The sequence below is a fragment of the Gopherus evgoodei genome, chromosome 7 (genome assembly GCF_007399415.2).
Source record: "Gopherus evgoodei ecotype Sinaloan lineage chromosome 7, rGopEvg1_v1.p, whole genome shotgun sequence".
NCBI lineage: Eukaryota > Metazoa > Chordata > Testudines > Testudinidae > Gopherus > Gopherus evgoodei.
Genome location: NC_044328.1, coordinates 125250738 through 125271198, shown reverse-complemented (window position 1 = coordinate 125271198; position 20461 = coordinate 125250738). Strand labels below are relative to the sequence as shown.

At 42.9% G+C, this 20461-nt stretch overlaps 1 protein-coding gene across 2 annotated transcripts in view; it reads right to left on the bottom strand.

Moving 5' to 3' along the window:
* Positions 1 to 20461, bottom strand: part of ADAMTS9 (ADAM metallopeptidase with thrombospondin type 1 motif 9) — a 143954-nt gene that overhangs the window by 41178 nt on the left and 82315 nt on the right. For both annotated transcript variants that reach the window (XM_030569560.1, XM_030569561.1), the window contains exon 28: positions 20045 to 20221. In XM_030569560.1, coding sequence (XP_030425420.1) covers positions 20045 to 20221 — 177 coding nt within the window. The remainder of the gene's footprint in view (positions 1 to 20044; positions 20222 to 20461) is intronic.

Below are 20461 nucleotides of genomic sequence, written 5' to 3'. Positions count from 1 at the left end.
TTGATACCATGGGGTTTTTCATGTACTTCGGAGCTCAAATTAAATGGAGAATTCCCATTTGTCCGAGAGAAAGAATAGCCCAGAAAGTCAACCTGAGCTACTGCAATTAGTCAGCATAGGCAACTGCCACTGATATTGGACACTGACTGAGGACTGCAGAAGGCCCTACAAGCAAAACTGGGCTCTAGGTTGTACCAGCATAAAATGGAGTCACTCCCTTGAAGCAATGGGCACTCAGCACCTGGCGAGATTGGGCCCTTTGGTACCTATATGAACGTTTGAAACATATACTGACAGTGAACTTAGAAGTTCAAGTGAAGTTTTTCTTGGGTCTTTCAGAACTGACCCAAACCTTTACTCTCTGCCACGTGGGGCTTTGGAAGGTGGTAAAGATCCTCCCTCTCGCACCTACATGTGCTAGCCTGAGCTAGAGAGGTGCTTCAGAATAGCAACAAAGTCCCAATCCACTCCCAACAGGCTTAATTCACTGCCAGCTAGGGAATGTAACTTGGATCTTATCAGCACAAACTGATGGAACAGTGGTGCTATCTAGCAAAGCATTCCGTAGGCTGATTTCTAGTCAATTTCACTTTTGTTTGCTGTCAGTTTCAGCCTTCTGCTTCTCATGCAGGTTGCTGCAATGCTGGGGTTGACAAAATAAATGTCAAAAAGTGTTATTACTTTAAAAATAAACTGTGCCCACCACCTTAAAGGTGTAGTGAAACATTTCTATTGTTTATTGTTATCGTTATTCTTTAACATGTGTATAGCACTACAGTCATGCCTTCTGCTTTACACAGAGAACAAACAATCTCTTCCCAGAAAAGCTTAAAATCAATGTCCTGGGTGCATAGGTTTAATTTACTTCTATTTTTGGTGTGATTAATTATAGTAAGGCACCTAGAGTCTTGGAAAGGTGTCTATTTTAAAATAACAAACCTAAAATGTTCTACTTAAATTAAATAAAGGTTCTTATTAGTTGTTCCCATCAAGGTCAGTGAAGCTTTAACTCAGAATGTGAAGCAAAACGTTTCCTGAGATGCAATGCTCTGTTCCATTGTCCTGGCGCTGGCATTTTCATTTTCACAGAAATTTGCTTTCTATTTCAGACTTCAAGAATTATGAAGATTATTTCACTGTTACCAAGTATGTGTGAATTGCATCAGCTTATTCCTCACTGCATTTCCTATGTATAAAATCTGGAAGATAAGAAGCCACCTGCTTCATTAAGGCTCTTACAAAATGGAAAGTCTGCAATAGATTCCAAGATTTCTGATTGGCTTAGTGCATGAAAAGAACGGAATATATACCCACAAAGACCACCTAGGTTATAAAAGATTTCCACAAATTATAATCAGTTAGGACCAACTTCTGCATCTGGATATATGTGGATGATACCAGTGCAAGAACTGACCCTTATAATGTGCATACTTTATGCTGTCTGTATTTTGAAAATGGACAATTGGCTGTAACTACAGGGCAGAACTGACAACTCCCACCAAGAATCTGGCTAATTCTTCAGAGTAATAAAATTTTATAGAGTGCTGTCAAGGCCATTTTTACAGACACTGTGCAGCAGCCTTACAATTTGGGGAGTATTAAATGTAATGAATGCAAGCTGCAACAAAAGGGCTTCCTAAGATAATTATAATCAGTTACCTGAAGAAGGGAGGGAAAAATCAAGCTAAACACATCTTTATCAGATTTTGCAATGTGCAACTTTTCAAAGGCAATTAAAAACCCATTTCTGAAGGTTTACATTTTCACATTTTTAGGATCATACTAAAAGTAAACGCTCAGTCGTCCTACCCAAAAATCTTAGCTGAAACATGCTAGATGAAACAAAACAGAAAAACTAAGGAGGTTAATGTTTCTGCTTCATACAACGCAGTGTCATTTTACATTAGAGACTAAGCTACTGAAATTCAATGAGCCTCCTTAAATGCAGCTGTAACCAGATCATGGCAATCAAATAGCTACTGCACTTTGCTTCTGCATTGGTGCACGCAAACAGATCGGCTCACAGATACTGCTGGTGCTCTGCAAATGCGGTCCTATGAAGCACACAGCCTCATTTCTATTGTCAGGAGGAAGATATGTTAAGACCTATGCAAATATGTTAGCAAGATTAGCATGGATAGATTCTGGCCAGCTGGCTGCTCCATTGGACCACATGGATTTTTAAAAACATATTAAAGTCTTTACATGGCATTCAGCAACACCGAAACAACCTCCAAAAGTGGTGTTTGTACAAGGACTTAATAATTTCATAGGCCCTAATTCAGCAAAGTATGTAAGCACCTGCCTACATGAGTATTCCCATTGACGTCCATGGGTCTAGGCACTTGCTTAATTAGGGCTCTAGTTTTCATATAGAATGACCTCACCACGTTGGTGAAACTCCTGGTGCTAATGATTGCAGTGCTACTAGTGCATCTCTACTGCTGGTGTCCCTCTCTGGTGACAACTCAAAAGACATGTCAGCTATTTACAACTAACATGGGAAGAGTAATCTTTATATTAAAGAGACAGAGCTACTGAAGCCGGGACATAAACAAAAATTACTCCACAGCACCAGAGTCTACCAACATCCTCCCCTTCCCCCAAGCGATGTACACGGTAATACTTTCCTTTCCACCGACACTATAAGAGAAAAGAGGGAAGTGAAAAGTAAATGGACATTGGGATTTTTCTTGAATGGGATAAAATTAATATATTTGTTAAAGAAAATGCACATGCCTGCTACAGAACACCACGTTGTTTAACTAATAGTTTGTAGACGTGCTAGAGAACACTTCAGACCAGATTCTGCCTCCACTGAAGTCACGGGGTTTTCTTGAGGGTGACCCGGGCAGAACATGCCTATGTTTCCGTAAGGAACGTTACTGCCATGGACACAATAGTGTTGTATCATGTTTGGCTTTTCAGCCACATGAAAAGGTGGTTTTACAATAGACTGTTTGGCTTCTTTGTACTTCTGCCATCCAATCAGAAGTACAATGAGTAGAGCAGGTTGACATTTTCTGGTATTTGAATTTTTGAATCAGTTTTTTCATTTCAATGACAAAACCAAAAAATGGATGAAATGTTCACAATTTCTCCTCCTCCTCCATAGCTGCTGGAATTAGGAGTGTTGTGAGTGTTCCTGCACCCCTTGGCTTGAAGTGATTTCCATTAAACACAAGAGTTATAGTTTGGTTCAGTGGCTCTCAGCACCCCTACTAAAAAAAAAACTGTTTCAGCGCTCCTGTCCTCCTCCACCTCCTCACATTTTTTGACAAAACTCTAGTGATCAGTCCTGCTGACAAAAAAATTCATTGACTTCAAATGGAGCAGTACGCACTCAGAATTGCTGAAAATCAGGGCCTTTGGACACCACGCTGCCACAGCGGGACACATCTCCAGTTGGGGTATCTGACTACTTCCAGTGTGGGTAGACATACGCACGCTAGCTCTGCTTCAGGCAATCTGCTAAAATAGCAGTGGATTGGTGGCAGTGGGTAGTGGCATGGGCTAGCTGCCCCATACGTACCGAGGGTCTCCAAAGGGATTGTACCTGGGTGGCTAATTCAAGCTGCCGCCCCCACCTTCACAGCTATGCTGCTATTTTTCCCATGCTAGCCCAATCAGAACTAGCGAGTGTACATCTACTGGAGCTGGGAATTACACCTCCAGCTGCAATGGAGACGTACTCCAAGTGTGTAAAGACAGGAACCCATAATCTGAGGCACCTAAATTAGTTAGCACTGTGGAAAATTTTACCTTAGAATACTGTGCAATTTGTACAACAGAGATGGATATGTAGCTTATTTTACTGGTCCCTCAGGGTGTGTGTATACTGCACACTAAACCCGGGCTCTTAGGTCAAACACTCAGGACCCTACTGGGGGACTGGGTCAGAGCCAGCCAAGCCCTGCAAAATGATGCGAGTCAAAAGGTCTGTGTATGGACACGTTGGCATGGCTCTGACACCGGATCCAGTAACCATAAACCCAGGTTTATAAGGCAGTCTGGACGCTCAAGTGCAGGGTTGGAAACACTGAGTCCACGAGCCCAGATCCCATAAACTTGGGCTCACATTATGGGGCTATAAATAGCAGGGTAGATGTTCCAGCTGGAGCCTGGGCTCTGAAACCCAGCGAATGAGGCTGACCTGTGGTCTGAGACTTGCTGATGCAGGGTTTTATTTTGCAGTGTAGACGGACCCTTTGTGCACAGTGTAGCCATACCCTGAGAGATGGCCCTTGGTCAAAGAACTCTTTGGTGGGGACGTTGCGCTAACTCTTCAAAGACCTGAGCCAAAGCCCACTGAGTTCAGCGGAAAGATTCCCAGTGATGTCTTCACGCTTTGGATCAGGTTCCAACTGCACATATCTTGGGCAATAGGGAGCTCTGAGTACACCACAAGCCAGGAAAAAAAGTCACCTACTCATCTTTCTCCCTGCAGCAGCCAGGTCGTATTTGTAATAGCCCATATTTCCTTCTAAGGCTGTTCTGGACTATCTGTTCTGCACTGTCATTATATTCTGTGTTGTGATGTGCCACTGTTGCATATGTATCACTACATGCAGAATTTTCCCAGGTGTCCCATGGTCCAAGCTATTTAACTTCAAAAAATAATACCTCGTAATGACCTCGGGTTGCACTGATGCAGGCAGCATTACCGGCGCCATTTCCCCAGTGCATTAGCTACTGACGTACTTTCAGTCAACATGAGGCTTGCACGTTTTCCTTCCCTCTTCATCCTCCAGGACAAAGTGATATCTAAGTTACGTGAGCAAGTTGGTATGTGAAAGTGTAAAGGAGTCTGCGTGTCCAGGGAAGCGTGCTTGACATGCTGAGGAACTGAGTTGGTAGAGGGTGACCTAATTTAACAGACATCACATTTTTATAATGATTAAGTATTTGTACTACAGTAGTGCCTGGAGGCCCCAACTAAGACTGTGATTTTGTTATGCTCGGTGCTGTACAAACACATAGTAAGAGACAGCCCCTGTCTAGAAGAACTGACAATCTAAATAGGCAAGACAGAGAAAATAACTTGCTACAGGGATTTGGTAGCAGGGCTCCCTTAAAACAGAAAATATCTTGTTAGGACTTTATATTAAAATATATCATCGTTCACGTACTGTCCAGAGGCTAACATATGGTGCTTAGTATCTAGGAAATCATGCATGCAGCTAACCCACCTATTACTCTTTCTAATACTTCAGCAATGAGGAACCAACTACTATTGTAGTCTAGGTATTTATGTATAAATTTGCAACATGGGAAAAAAATATGTGCAGGCTTCAAATCACAGCCCAGGGATCCAGCTAGCTTGAAGGCATTGCGTTCTTCATCTCATCCATGGTCATTCCATTTCTGTGTTACTGCCCTTCATGGTTTCCTGCCATCTGGCACACTGTTCAATTGCTGTACAGGAATTCAGTGCTTTGGGAGACAAAATGTAACCTTGGGGATAAATGGCAACCATTGCTGGTTTGCTTCCTCCTGGCGGGTGGAATGAGGATTAGCTGAATATGCTGAAGTGAGTACCTCGCTCTCCGAAATAACTTCATGAACCATCAGCATTTGCCAACGCAACTGCTAAATATCCTTTTGATCAAGTTCATGCCAATGTGCTGCAGAGACCAGCAAATGTCCAGCTGATGGGAAGAGGGGATACTAAAGAACTAGTAAAGCACAACTTGCTATATAAGAAAGGAAGAAGAGTTTAATGCACTTGTCAATTACATCCTTCGTGCCCAAGGACTCTTGCTCCCTACCTGATTTCACTGCATATGCAAGAACTTTGTGTGGTTATATAACAAGTTGGAGGCAGCCACAGGAAGGGGTTTGAGTGAGAGGCTTGCTGCTCCTTGGAAGAAGGAAGGCAAAAATTCCTAATGTAGGAGCATGCAGGGGTCAGCAACCTTTCAGAAACCTTTCATTTATACGTGGTAATTTAAAGTTTTGCATGCCAGTAATACATTTTACATTTGCAGGGGCTGGTGGATGGAACCCCAGGCTGGCAGCAGGCTGAGCGGACCGGCAGCTGGGACCCCAGGCCAGCACCGAGCTGAGAGGCTCAGCCTACTGCCGGTCTGGGGTTTCGTCCACTGGCCCCCTGCCAGCTGGCCTGGGATTCCCCACTGCCGGCTCCGCTCAGCCTGCAGCTGGCCTGAGATTCCATCCATCCAGGCAGGCAGCAGGCTGAGCGGGGCCGGCGGTGGGGACCCCAGGCTGGCAGCAGCGTGCCACGTAAAATCAGCTTGCGTGCCACCTTTGGTGCACATGCCATAGGCTGCCGACCCCTGGGCTAGACTAAAAGAGAGCGTAGGACAAAGAGCAGTATGAGAGCATGCGTAGCTGATCAGCTCTGTTCCCAGACACAGATGTCATGGTATGACAAAGAAAATACTAGGGGAGCTAGAAGAACAGGAGTACTTGTGGCACCTTAGAGACTAACAAATTTATTTGAGCATACGCTTTTGTGGGCTACAGCCCACTTCATTGGATGCATAGACTGGAACACATAGTGAGGAGATATATATACACACAGAACATGAAAAGGTGAAAGTTGCCATACCAACTCTAAGAGGCTAATTAATTAGGATGATACTTCATCTAAAAAAACACCCAAGAATCTACGTGTTCAAACCAAATTAAATTATATGATGGTTCATTTAAATGCACTATCATCAGAGGGCCAGATACTGAGCATTGTCACTCCATTGACTTCCATGGAACTAGAAGGGGAGGTTTAGCCCCATACAGAATCAAGACTGGAAAAGTGCTGAATAAGGTGACGGTGATCCAGGAAAATACTTAAGCTTGTTTAAGCACTTCAATATTCCCCTTGAGTTCAGTGGGACTATTCACATGCTTCAAGTTAAGCAGACGTTCAAGTGCTTTGCTAGATCCGTTCCAGAGTGCTCAGCAGAAAAGCTAGCCTGAAAGAAGCCTCTCTCTAAGGCTCTGTCTGTGCTATCAGACTGCAGTCTGGGTTCGAAGTATGATGGATGTTAAATGCTGTTAGCCAGATTCTGGCTGTACGGTAGCGCAGTAGAGAACTATTTTGTTGGGGGGGATAGGGGGTGGGTAGACAGTCTGCGATGACTCATTCAGGTATGCTGCAGCAGCCAATCCACGAACCAGGACTGGGTCAGATGACCCCCCAAGCACCTATTTATTGCCACAGAAAGAGCAACAAATCAGTCTGTGCAGTGTCACCACTCAGCTGGGAACTCTCCCTCTGCCTCAGGGTGTTACCGAATGCCGAGCTCCCAAACTATTCCTGCTCCTGGCTCAGGTTTCCAGCCTGTTCTCACCAGCTGACCCTACACCAGCATCCACTTACCCAAACTGACTCCACCCCAGTCTCAGTGAGTCACCCAGCAACCTCCTGACAACCACCAACACTATGTCTACACTACTGCGGTAAGTCACACAACTCCAGACACATGAACAACATAGCTGAAGTCAATGTACCTTAAGTCAAGTTACCGTGGGGGGTCGAGGGGAGAAACTCTCCTGTTGACTTATTTTACTCTTCTCGTCGGGGGTAGAATATAGGGGTCAGCTGAGAGCGATTGGCTATCGATTTGGCATGTCTCCACTAGACCCACTAAATCGACCGCCGGTGGATCGATCTCAGAGCAGAGCATCGATCTGGGTTGTAGTGTAGACCTGTCCTAAGCCTTGCTCTTTGGAAGCAGCGTAAGATGCTGGATCACTGACAGAATTTCAGTTAAAAGAAGCCCATGGTCTGCAGGTGGATCTGCCAGCAGATAATGCAGTTGAAAAGGAGAACAGGTGTCATATTAACAGTCATTCATATTAACACAGTCACAGTCAGATAAACTGCTTGATTTTCTTAAGGAGCTTTTCAACAGAACATGAGCAAAGTGAAAACTACTACTTGACTTCGAATTGTGCTAAGGTCAATTCTATGCTGATGGTCTGAGTCGTGTCAAATGCCACAATCCCACCAATAATAAGATGTTCCGCAACAGTCTTTAAATGAGTATTTAAAAACCCTCAGAACATTTTTCCTGTATTCCTGTTGACAGAGTCTTAGAGAAGTAAATGGAAGAGTACTGTGACACTACAAACCACGACACAATCAGAACTCTTTGGGGTTTGCATGTGTGTGCACACAGCACCTTTTCACACAACTGTCTCTTCTCATCTAAGGAAAAATCATTTTAATACTGTGATAAAAGAGTAATTTTATCCATATTCAAATAATGGTATGAAATTAATTTCTTCAAACACTATAAGTACTTTCAACTGCTCATACTCTCCATTCCAGATAAAAATCAAATGAACACTGTATCAGGATTTCAGGATTAAAAACAATGGTCATTTATTACGCAGTAAACCAGTTTGTGTCTAAAAGTTAGATTTACTGTAACCACTTTAACTTTCAGTTCCTGGTGTTTTTTCCTTCTGGGAACTTTCCAAGATTATTTGTTTAAAATCAAGAAAATATACAGTGTATAAAGAACATGAAAATAGTGCCTCCAAAAATACATATGTCCGCAAAATTTCACAAATTGAAAGGTAAGGTTGCAACAGTAATTCTAATCCCTGTAACAAAGCTTCAAGGAAATCCTGGTCCAGCGACCACTTCCTTCTTTTGCATTCTTCGTTGCAAAATTCAGCCCTTATTCAAGTCAGCAATTAAGCATGTGCTTGACTCCTAATGAAGTCAACGGGGCCTTAAGCACATGCTTAAAGTTAAGTACATGCATTAAGTGTTTTGCTGAACTGGGGCCCTAAACTGTACATGTTTGTGAGACGCAAAACAATATTATAACTGATGTTTAGTTTGTATAGGGCCATATTGTGAGTGTAACCCCCTCTGGAATTAGTTGTTCCTGACATATTACTCTAAGCAACTCGCCCTTGGACTATAGCAGCAATCGCCATAGAGGCTCAGGACTCCCATTTCCCAGACTGCCTAGAGTGCAGGCTAGTGACAGAACAAGCTCGAAGCTACGACCAGAACCAAGCATTAGCCAGAGCTCAGATACAAAGGGTTGGGTTGTTGGAGTGAAGCAGAGACAGAACAAACATCACAGCCTGAGAGTCCCCATGAAACTTCCCATTCCTACCCAGAGGGAAATGAACTCTGGCGGTGGTCACTGGGTCACCGATGGGTGACAGCCCAGAAGAGACTAGCAACCCAGGAGGATGAGGAGCAATTCCAGGTTAGGTTACCAAGAGCCAGCATCATTTTCTCTGGGACTCCAGACTAGGGAGCCTCAGGACAATCCTACCCTTTTAGGGGCGAAGGCCTTGTAAGAAATCCCATGTAAGTTTATTTTGCTTGTGAGTTTTAAGCTGGCCAACAATCACAGTGCTGCATTCCCCAGTAAAGAACTGATTCTCCACTCGCACACTGCCCAGGCAAGTGCTAGGAGGGATTGGGCCCATAGGAAGTGCTGACAGGCGGAGAGTTTCAGGTATTGTTGCTATTTTATTATTCTAGTTACATCTATTCTTTCCTTGCCCCTTTATCCTCTTTGCCCTGGGCCTCATAAAGTCCCTTTATTATTGTGTTATTACTTTGGAGACTGCAATATTTATGTTATCCCTACATTCCTAGTATAGTACATGGTGTTAGATGTTTCCCCAAGGGACAGCACCCTCTGTATCCCTGGCTGAGGGAGGAGTCACATTGGGTGGAGGCACCAAGTGCCAGAATAAAGAACCCATGGCCCTAAAGGAAGAGGGAGAAGCCGCTCTAAGCAACAGGGAGAAGGCTTGAGTCAGGCCCCAGGGCTGCGTTCACATGGACTCAGGGATGGATTTGTGACTTTCCCCCTTACTCCACGAAGCCAAGACAGTAATTTGCTACTGGTGTGGGACTATAACAAAATTACCTCCCCCGCTGTGCTGGCGCAACTGTGCATGCTGGCAGAGCCTCGCACTTTGGCAGGAGTGGGGGAGGTGCTGATCCCTCCGTGCCTCTCCCTACCTGCTTTTATACAGGGTTCAGGGACTCTGTAACCTGCTGAACATGCTTTCTCCCTCTTTTCCAGGCAGAGAGCAATGATGTGTGGGATATGAAGGGATGTGCGGCACTGCACAGTAAATCACAAACTTGCCCGTAGGCTATAAAGAACTACCTTCAGATTACAGCAAGTGACCATTTCAGAACTAGCGGCTCCACACCAGAACCGGTGGCTTTTGCTCAAAGCTCTCTCAGTGGCAACACACCTTTTATCGTAACCATCATGACTATTATACCCAGCACTGCTGAGCATAAGGGACAAGACTTCACGAGGCGTTGTGCGCATGGCATTATGGTGCCTCGTCCCTGTTGTGGAGGGCTGAGCACTTGCAGCTCCAAGGCACAATGCCTGAGGCAAGCACCATGTCCGTGGAGAGGAATAAGGGGAATTGTTTTTCTTAAATGCCTGCATTAAAATCAAGTCACCTCTTCCCCAAACCACACAGACAACAAACCATCCATCTGTGCCACGCCAATACAACAGGAGCTTTTTTAATTTTAAGTTGTCATGTTTAATTGAGGTTACTTAAAAATCTTCTATTCTGCAGTGCGGTCACCTGATGGGCAGTGAACGCATTACACAAAAAAGCAAAAATAGGCACAACAATCTGAAAGTGACTGTGCTCTCTCATGGTCATTATGGGAGCAGCAACAAAAAGGAGGTGAATGGGCTTAACCTATTCTGAACTAGATGGCTTCTTCAGGCAAGGACTGTCCCTTAAGTAGGCCCAAAGCCAGGTTGGAGCCTTTGGGCACTCCCACAGTACAAATAACATAACATAAGAACGTCCACACTGGGTCAGAGCAAAGGTCCATTGTAGCAAATCCAGGATGAATGGCTACAAAGGAGGGGGGTAGTAATTAGTGTCAGGGGGTTAAAGGCCTCTCCCAATCCACCGAGGAGAGAGAACCATGGGGAAATAAGGTTCAGTTGGAAAAGGAGTTACCAGGGAACTAATTCGGTTCAGCTGGCTCCAACTGCTTGAGACCTTTTTAAACCCTCCCCGGCGTGGAAGGGGCGGGGGTGAGAGTGAGAGAGAGAGAGGCAGGGAAGCTGCCAGTAAGTGAGGTGCAGCAAGGCTCTGAACCCTTCCAGCAAGGAAGGCTGCACTCTGTCCCCAGAAGGGGAGAAAACCAGCACAGGGGACTGATTGAGGGAAGGAATAGCCAGACCCTGTGCTAGCTAGAAGGATGTGCTTTGCCCAAGCCTGTGTCTTCCAGGCTAAAAAGGACTGAGCTTGCTGAGGAGAAGAAGGTACTTTGCCACACAATCCAGTCCAGTATCCTGTCTTCCGACAGCAGCCAGTGCCAGGTGCCCCAGAGGGAATGAACAGAACAGGGAATCACTAAGTGATCCATCCCCTGTTGGCCATTCCCAGCTTCTGGCAAACAGAGGCTAGGGACACCATCCCTGCCCATCCTGGCTAATAGCCATTGACATATAGGAACTATTCCTTAAACAGCACCAAGCTGACCTCATCTAGAGGAAACCCCCGTATGATCTGTCTAATTAAGTTGCTCCAATCTGGTCTTGAAATGAAATGCTAGAGAAATCTGACAGTACTCTGAGGTGGTCCTACTGGAGTATGAAAACATTTAATATTTTTGTGATTGGGCAACTTTTTTTGGGACACACTTTTATGATACAAAACAACCTACCTAACCCCCGCCATAAAGCTCACTGAATCCATAAACGACCCTAACTGTAGCTGCAAAATGCTTGGGTTTCTATGCTTTTTGTAAAGGTTGGATTTGTGCTTCTTGCTCTATATGTATGATGACTGGAAGCTCAACATGGTGAAAGATGGGGGGCTGACCTAGGTGGTGAATCATGGCAGAAGACACTAGGTAAGGAAGCAGAAGACACACGTCAACTCCAAATAATGGAAACTTGTTGGGGAAGATGATATTAAGTATGAGGTTAGAAGATAGCAAGGAATCTTCTGTTGAGATTTGTTTAGGAGGAAACAGAAAAGGGAACAGTCGAAGAAGATTGGGAGTGGCTGTGTCCACGCATATGGAAGTCCAGAAAAAAAATTTGTTAGGGAACTGTATTTAAGAGCATAGTGATGAAATAATACACTGTTATCTACATTTCTCATTTCATCCCATGTCATTTCATAAGTTATGTACATCGAGTGATGGAATACACCCCTGTATTCAGACCCTACACATTATTGTAATAATCTTTGTACATAGCATGCCGTGTAAGGTATCATTTGAAAACTCATAATTACTGATCAGTAATATCCTGGTAAAATGCATGTAGCACCATTATGTGTAAAGTCATGAATATAAGCTGAAATCATGACTGAAATGTGTTTCCTAGATGAGTCTGGGGAGTGGCTAAACCTGTTTCTCAAAGACAAAGGGCAAGATGACACCCCAGCCAGGTGTCAACAAAGCTAATGGGCCAGCACCTGTCAAGTGGCCATTTTTTGGCAAGAAGAAGGGGTGAAGAGATCTGCATTGTAGCAAAGAAACAGCAGGAGGTCTCCTTCCTCTGCCAGACTGACTGTCTCTTGGTTCTCAGCTGGAAAAGCTTTTCAAAGAGGTAATGAATATATAAAACAGAGGGGCAAACACCCCACGACACCCCTTTCTCTCTCCCTGCCCATCTTATTTTCTGTGCCTAAGGAAACAGCTGTTGGACTCTGGGGAAGGGTCCTGACCTGCAAGTGTGGTCAGTAATGCTGTTGGAAGCATGTGGTGAGAAACTTTGATGTGAATCTAACATTGTTTGTCAAGTTAGGCACTCAAAGGCATTTTTATCTTTATTTTCTTGTAATCATTTCCGACTTTTATTCCCCATTGCTTGTACTCACTTTAAATACATCTCTCTGTAGTTAATAAACTTGTTTTATTGCTTTAACTAATCCAGTGTGTTTAAGTAGAAGCATCTGGCTAACTCCATTTGGGATGGCAAGTTGTATGTATATTATTCCCTTAAAGGAACAACAGACTTAATACATTTTAATTGTCCAGGAGAGGGTTGGACAGTACAAGACATAAGTTTTTGGGGGGAAATCTTGGATTGGGAGTGTGCTGGGATTACCTGGCAGAGGTAACTAAGGCTGGTAAAAGTCAGAGTGTAACCCAAGTGTGGCTGGCAGGTTGGAGTTACACACAAACACTCATGATGTGACTTACATGCTGGAAGACTGTTTGTGAGCTGTCCAGGTTGGGAGCTATACTAGTAAGGCATTGCTAGGCAACCCAGGTTGCAAGGCTGGGGTGACACAGCTCCCCACTAGTCTGGCTATCACTCCACTAGGTCACACACAGTACTGTTGAAATTCAGCCATCTCTGGGGTGCTTAGAGGTAGCTAACTGGCACATGGCAACTGCTAAACAGTGGGCAAGAGGCAAAGGGGGAATGTTGGTCAAGGACAACTGGATAAACTCCTAAGGTGGCACCTTCAAGAGCATTCAGCATTGGCCTAGCTCTGCTCCCAGTGAAGCCGATGGAAGATTTATTATGGACACTAATGGCAGCAGAGTTAGGCCTGCACTGAAAATCCCAGCCCTTTAAGCTCATGAAGACCACAGTGCTTTGAGCTGATGGTGTCAAGGTTTGAACCTAGGGCTCTAGTGAATCCAGATATTCCAGATCTGATTCCTATGCTATTAAACCAATCCTTTCGTATTTCAGGTAACGTGGCCAAGGTTTTGGAGGTGCTGGCACTTAGATTGACATGAACTGGAAATGCTGAAGGAAAAGGACCTCATGTCCAATACTTCTGTTCTGATCACCGAGGTGACAGTGAGATTTGACTCAGCTGTAAGTGGTGGTGGTTTGGGGTGATCTCCTCAGTTCTGGAATATACTGACAGGAAGCAAGTTTTGGTGGAGTCAACGACTGATGAGGCAGAAAGTGAGGAACAGGTTGAAGCATGAGAGGCACATGGAACAAGGTACCCTCTGCAGATGAGTGATGCCCAAGGCTGCATTTAAGGAGGTGAGGAAAGGGAAGAGGGCCCAACAACGGAACCCTGAGGACATCACAGTGAAGGAGTCCATGCCTCAGAGAGCTCACAGTCGAAATGGGCAGAAAATGACTTTCACAAAGGGAGAGGATGGCTTAGGAGATTGTGAATAGAATATGGAGCCTCTCACTTTATTTGCTGTGACTTCTTATGGAAATATTATGTTTTGTTAAGCCACCTACTTCTCAATGCATCCCTGAGCACACACTATAATACCACCCATCTATCTGGCAATGTTAAGGACCGTAGAACCTTATGTCTGTCTTTCCTCCGCTGCTACAGTATTTTGTCCCCACATGAAAGTGTCCACATACCGATCATTATTATTTCTATAGTGGCCGTGGAGGGAGGGAGGACATGACACTTTACAGAGCTGTAAAGTTCCCTGCTGTAAGGCGCGCACAGTCTGAGGAGACATCAAAGAGGCAAAGAACAGGGGAAGCAGTGCAAAGGGAGAGGGAATAAGCAGTTCTGTTGAATATATATCTCGTCAGTTTCAAGGGTGTTTTTGTTACAGCAAAAGTAAGCGTAAAGGATCATGCAGCACCTGGGTAATGTTGCTGTCATAGCAAATACATTTTCTGAGGAACAGAGGAGACTGGCAGAGCTATAGTCAACCAAACGTGCCTCTGGTTATCACTTAGTATGTCAGTTCTCAACATAAGAACAGCCATACTAGGTCAGACCATAGATCCATCTAGCCCAGCATCCTGTCTACCGACAGTGGCCAACGCCAGGTGCCCCAGAGGGAGTGAACCTAACAGGTAATGATCAAGTGATCTCTCTCCTGCCATCCATCTCCATCCTCTGACAACAGAGGCTAGGGACAGCATTCCTTACCCATCCTGGCTAATAGCCATTTATGGACTTAACCCCCATGAATTTATCCAGTTCTCTTTTAAACGCTGTTATAGTCCTAGCCTTCACAACTGCCTCAGACAAGGAGTTCCACAAGTTGACTGTGTGCTGCATGAAGAAGAACTTCCTTTTATTTGTTTTAAACCTGCTACCTATTAATTTCATTTGGTGACTCCTAGTTCTTGTATTATGGGAATAAGTAAATAACTTTTCCTTATCTACTTTCTCCACATCACTCATGATTTTATATACGTCTATCATATCCCCCCCTTAGTCTCCTCTGTTCCAAGCTGAAAAGTCCTAGCCTCTTTAATCTCTCCTCATACGGGACCCATTCCAAACCCTTAATCATTGTAATTGCCCTTCTCTGAACCTTTTCTAGTGCCAGGATATCTTTTTTGAGATGAGGCGACCACATCTGTACACAGTACTCAAGATGTGGGCATACCATCGAGTTATATAAGGGCAATAATATATTCTCCATCTTATTCTTATTCTCTTGCCGAAGCATAACTGCTAAGAACATTATCATTATCATGGCACTTAAAATAATGCTGTTCTCCAACCCATGTTTTAGGCAAAAGTGCCTAAAACACTTTTAAAAATCTGGCCCTAAATCCCTTTTGAACATTTCTGTTGGCTAAAGTCGTCTGATAATAATGATTGCTAAATAAGGAGGCCTGCTGGCAAAAATCACAAAGTAGATCATGTTGAAATTGATAATACTCTTCTAGAGTTATCTCAAATACAGTGCACGAGCCAAATTCAACACTGACTTACACCCCACTGCCAGGCAGCTCTGTGACTGTCACAAATGAAACTCAGGGGACTGCATTGGGTAAAATAACTGCTTCATTTGACCCTTTGTGTTTTCTAATCAGAAGAGACGTGAGCAGGTTGTGAAGCCTGTGATAAGTAATTCCTTCATTACACAGATCTCATATCAATGTACAGCTGTGCTATCTACTAGTGTACACTAATGCAATCATTTATTTTCTTGAAAAAAACATATATCCTGATTATTTACCCTCTAATCACTGTATGCCATTAATTTGAAGTGCTCTGTTTTAATAGGATTGTTTGCAGTGTTGTTGTATCCTCATGATTTGGCAAACCAAAGTCTAGATTATTGGTAGGCTTTTGATAAACTGTATGCAGCCAATCAGATGTTGTTTGCAAATGCCATTACAGGACTCAATGCCCGGACTGGTCTGCCCACATGGATCCAATGACAGAATGAGGGCCACAGTTGCTCCTGCAAGTATTTGACATATCCCCATTAAAATCGCTGAGTTCAATACTCATGCAGTGAGGGTATAAAAGAGACTCACCTCAATAAATACATAGCTATTACTAGTAGGTACTCTATGATTTGCCTACTCTTTCAAAAAACTGGCTTTCACAACTTTACTGTCCAATTTGCCACGACCTCTGTGTAAGGAACTCACATCAGTTTCATTGGGGATTCTATTCTCAAGAGGTGAAATTCTGATCCCACTGAAGTCAGTGGGAAAACTCCCATTGACTTCAACCGGATCAGGATTGCACCCAGTTAGTTTTTGGATACATGGATTCAAGGTTCTGAGGGTACTGATTCTTAGCGACCTAGTTTTTAGAAGTGTGTGAATGTTTCCCTTCACCATTTGCACGTACATAAAAAGTTGTTCTTTGTCAGCCAACTTCATTACGCATCTGAATGTTAAGAAAGTATTAGTTATCCCCAGTAACAGTCTTTATGTGTGTGTGTCCTAAAAGCAGGTCTATCAGATGGATGATAATTCCCCCAGTGCTTGAACACTAAATGTTCTTGAATAAACAAGGAGTTTGAAAGGTACCACATGGTTTTATGATTCTTTTGTTCCCCTGGAATGCACATTACAAAGGTAATGTTTGGTGCATTTACACCAGCCATGCCATCTGGTAATAGTATGATTTCACACACAGCTTTAAAAACTGTATATATAAAATCTCTATCTATCGGCTACATCCTGAAATGTTTAGGTCAGATAAAACTCAGCCCATCTGATTTCATAAAAGGACACTACAGAATCTGCCTGAGTAAGGACTGCAGGACTAAATATTAATAAAATGAACAGTCTAAGTTCTGATGTTTTACATAATACATTTCAGTCAATCATGCAAGAACACTATCCAATTAAATACTTGCATGAAATGACTCCTCTGTACATCATAGTCACAGTGAGAGGTCTTAGAGCAATAACATTATTGCAGAAGTAACTAAATGTCTTTCTAAATATAGTTTATATTACTTAGTATGAATGACTGATTTCCTTAGAGAAGCACTAAATAAATAATGATTTTTAAAAAAAACTGTTGACAGAAGATGTAATCTCACACCACCTATTCAGAAAATCTTGCCATCTTACAGCATTAAGTGTATTATTATAGTTTACCATAAGACTCAAGAAATTATACAAATTCATTTCTGATTACATTCTACTTGTCTTTAATTTTCACTGTTCAATGTTAACATTAAACGTAAATATATGCAATATTTATATAAAATTAAATAACAATATTGGAAAAATAAATACACTTTATTACATAAATACATAAATCCACACTGCTGAAAAGTTTCAGCTAATACTATACTCTTGTTTCAAAAGTGACCAATCGTATGGTAGAGACACTCCATCTGAACAGATGAAGTATGAACAGCTACCGAATGAAGTCTGCAATCAATGTCAGAACTAGAAGCAAGTGAGGTGATACAATAATAAAAATTGGACTCTCCCTACGACCTACTGTAGTAGCTCATGGTAATCTGAAAATGAGAGATAAATATACATTTATTATATTTTTCAGGAGAACCAAAACTTTGGTTCCTTGTTGAGCCCACAGATTATCATCCAGGTCCTCAAATACAGCTAGGGTGACCAGATGTCTCGATTTTATAGGGACAGTCACGATTTTTGGGTCTTTTTCTTATATAGGCCCCTATTACCCCCCATGCCCGCCTCGATTTTTCACATTTGCTGTCTGGTCACCCTAAATACAGCTCTGGAGTCACTTATGGCAGAGCTCGGGCAAACAACAGATAAGATACTCGACATGAAAAATCAAGACCCTACATAGGAACAATAGTGGCTCAGTTCTGAAAATCTTTCTCCAGCGGGAACTTTGCAAGAGAAAAGATGGTCGGAGTGGGTGACGCTACTACTGAATGCTTTGGTCACAAGATTCTCCACTGAAGAGTTAGGGCAAACATTAATTAACATAAGACTAAGAACACAGTTTACAGATGCATGCACCCCAGTGCTGCAAGATTGATTCTGCACACCTGACCCAGCTCATCGACACCTGGCATCAGTGGGAGGTTTAGCTGGGGAAGGAATGCAGGATGGAGTCCTGTCTACCAAACACTAGGGGGCAGATTCAGCTGTGATGTAAGCGGGCACAACTCCACTGAAATTGACAGTTACGCCAGAGCTGCGTACAGCCCTGTGGTCTGTTCCCGAAGATAATGCCAAATGCTGGATTACACCAAAAACCAACAGAAGAGTCTATCCATCTCTTTTGGGTCTTGCAAACATTCAAGCACATGAACTAGAAGTTAGCAGCAATTTTCAGTATGTAGTTGTGGGAGAAACCAACTGCACTGGGTACTGAGTAGTGCTCAGCTCATTCACTGTCAGCACCAACTCTCAGTATAAAAGTGATACATTAGCACCTCAAATTAAATATCTCAGATCACTGTCCCTTGTAACGATGAAGCACCATATAAATACTATTCAGCAATGTTATGGCTATCACATAATTCACTGAGGTATGAAAAAAATATTAGAAATGTTACCAAAAGCATCCACAGAAACTACAGTGCTGTTAAACTCCAGCAATGTGACTTTTAAAACCATAGTGTTAAGGAAGTCAATATATTACAAAAAGGCCTTTTTTTTTTAATAAAGTGCTTTCAAGTCAAATCACTTTAAAAAGCCTTCAGGTACGTTATAACAAAATATACAATACATTTTGACACGTGTTTGCATGTCATTTTAAAATGGTCACATCAAATGGTTTTTATTGTATCTAGTCAGTGTCTCAAGTCCCACACTCACTTCAGTGTAAGAGCTCCTGTTAGCAACCAGCACTAGAATTCCACCTGTCCTCAGGTGGAGAGGGCCTTTTATACAGGAAGTCAGTATTATTCTGTGGAGTTCACCCTGCAGAGCAGACAGATCCCAGGCTGGGCAGGGTAGAGTTTTAAGCTACAGGACACGATATAATGGTCCAGATCATCCCCTGCATTAGAGCCACTTTACACTGCTGGAGCTGTGGGCAGCTCACTCCAGTGCAGGAGAATCGTCCCAGTGGCACAGAGCCACATAACCACTCCTATTCCACTCCCCTCCCAGAGGTTGGAGAGGAAAGGTGACCTAACGTAAGGGGGCTTCCCTACTTCCTGTTGATCCTTGGCTGCCATAATAGTTCCACACGGGCAGCTAGTGTAATTGAGAGCAGTGGTTGGTGATTTGACCAACGATCAGAGAAATATGCAAGGGTAACTTAAAGCTGCTTTAAAGATGGCCCCTCATCAGTTGCACTGTGAGGTGAGAATAAAGGATGTTATATGTTATATGTATAAACACACATGTACATACATGGAAATACATATACATGTATATATGCATTATACTAACGTAGGAATGTGCATGTGTTTTCTTTATGGGTGTGTACACATTTATAAATTAATACACGCACTTATAAACACATGTACTTGCAAATGAGGGCAACTTAGCACCAAAATCCTCCCGTAACTACAGCTTTTTTTTTGGGCAGAGAAAACGCAACATGTGCACTAAGAAGTGCACAATAAAATATTAATATAAAATATAATCAAAACTTTCATTTAAATGTAAATGTACTGCTTAAAATGCCAGGTTTTAATTTGCATACAAAGAACTCAGTCATAACCAAGACTTGTAATGCATAGTGCCTGCAACGTAGTAAAATGTACAAAGTTGGTTATCTAGCAGAAAGTGCCTTTTAAATTAAAGGAGTTTACCTTGCTAACGTAAGCCCTTCCTGAATGTGTCACTTTGAATATACTGTAAATAATCTTCTTTAAGTGCAGTTTTATGACACAAAATATTAACACCTTGGCTTTAAGCATATTAGATTTGTTGTTATGGAACATTTAAAAAAGAGAGTCACAAAAATAAATATGTTATGGTCGTACCGAGCTCCATGGACCAGCATTCCAGGCTGCATCTCTAGGACAGTCCTGCATATTGCACTGCTCACGGTCTGGTGGTTTGTCGAGAATTTCACAGCTCAGATCGGGAAACCTTTCACCGTTAGGGCGCTGGCACACCACAAGCCTTGTTTTTGTTCCTGCACCACATGACTTTGTGCACTAGAGAAAGGAAACCAACAGAGAATGCAGTAGTTATAATATTAGTAATTTGCATATTGAACATTGTCTGAGCCAACTCCCATTGAAACCAACAAGAGTCTTTCCACCGATTTCAGGGTGGAGCACGACAGGCCTCATAAAAGGGTCTGTTTTTCTACATTTCAGAAGAGACCAGAGATTTCTGGGGGCCACTATTTTTGGGTGCTCAGAATAAGACACATTAAACAGGACCAATTTTTA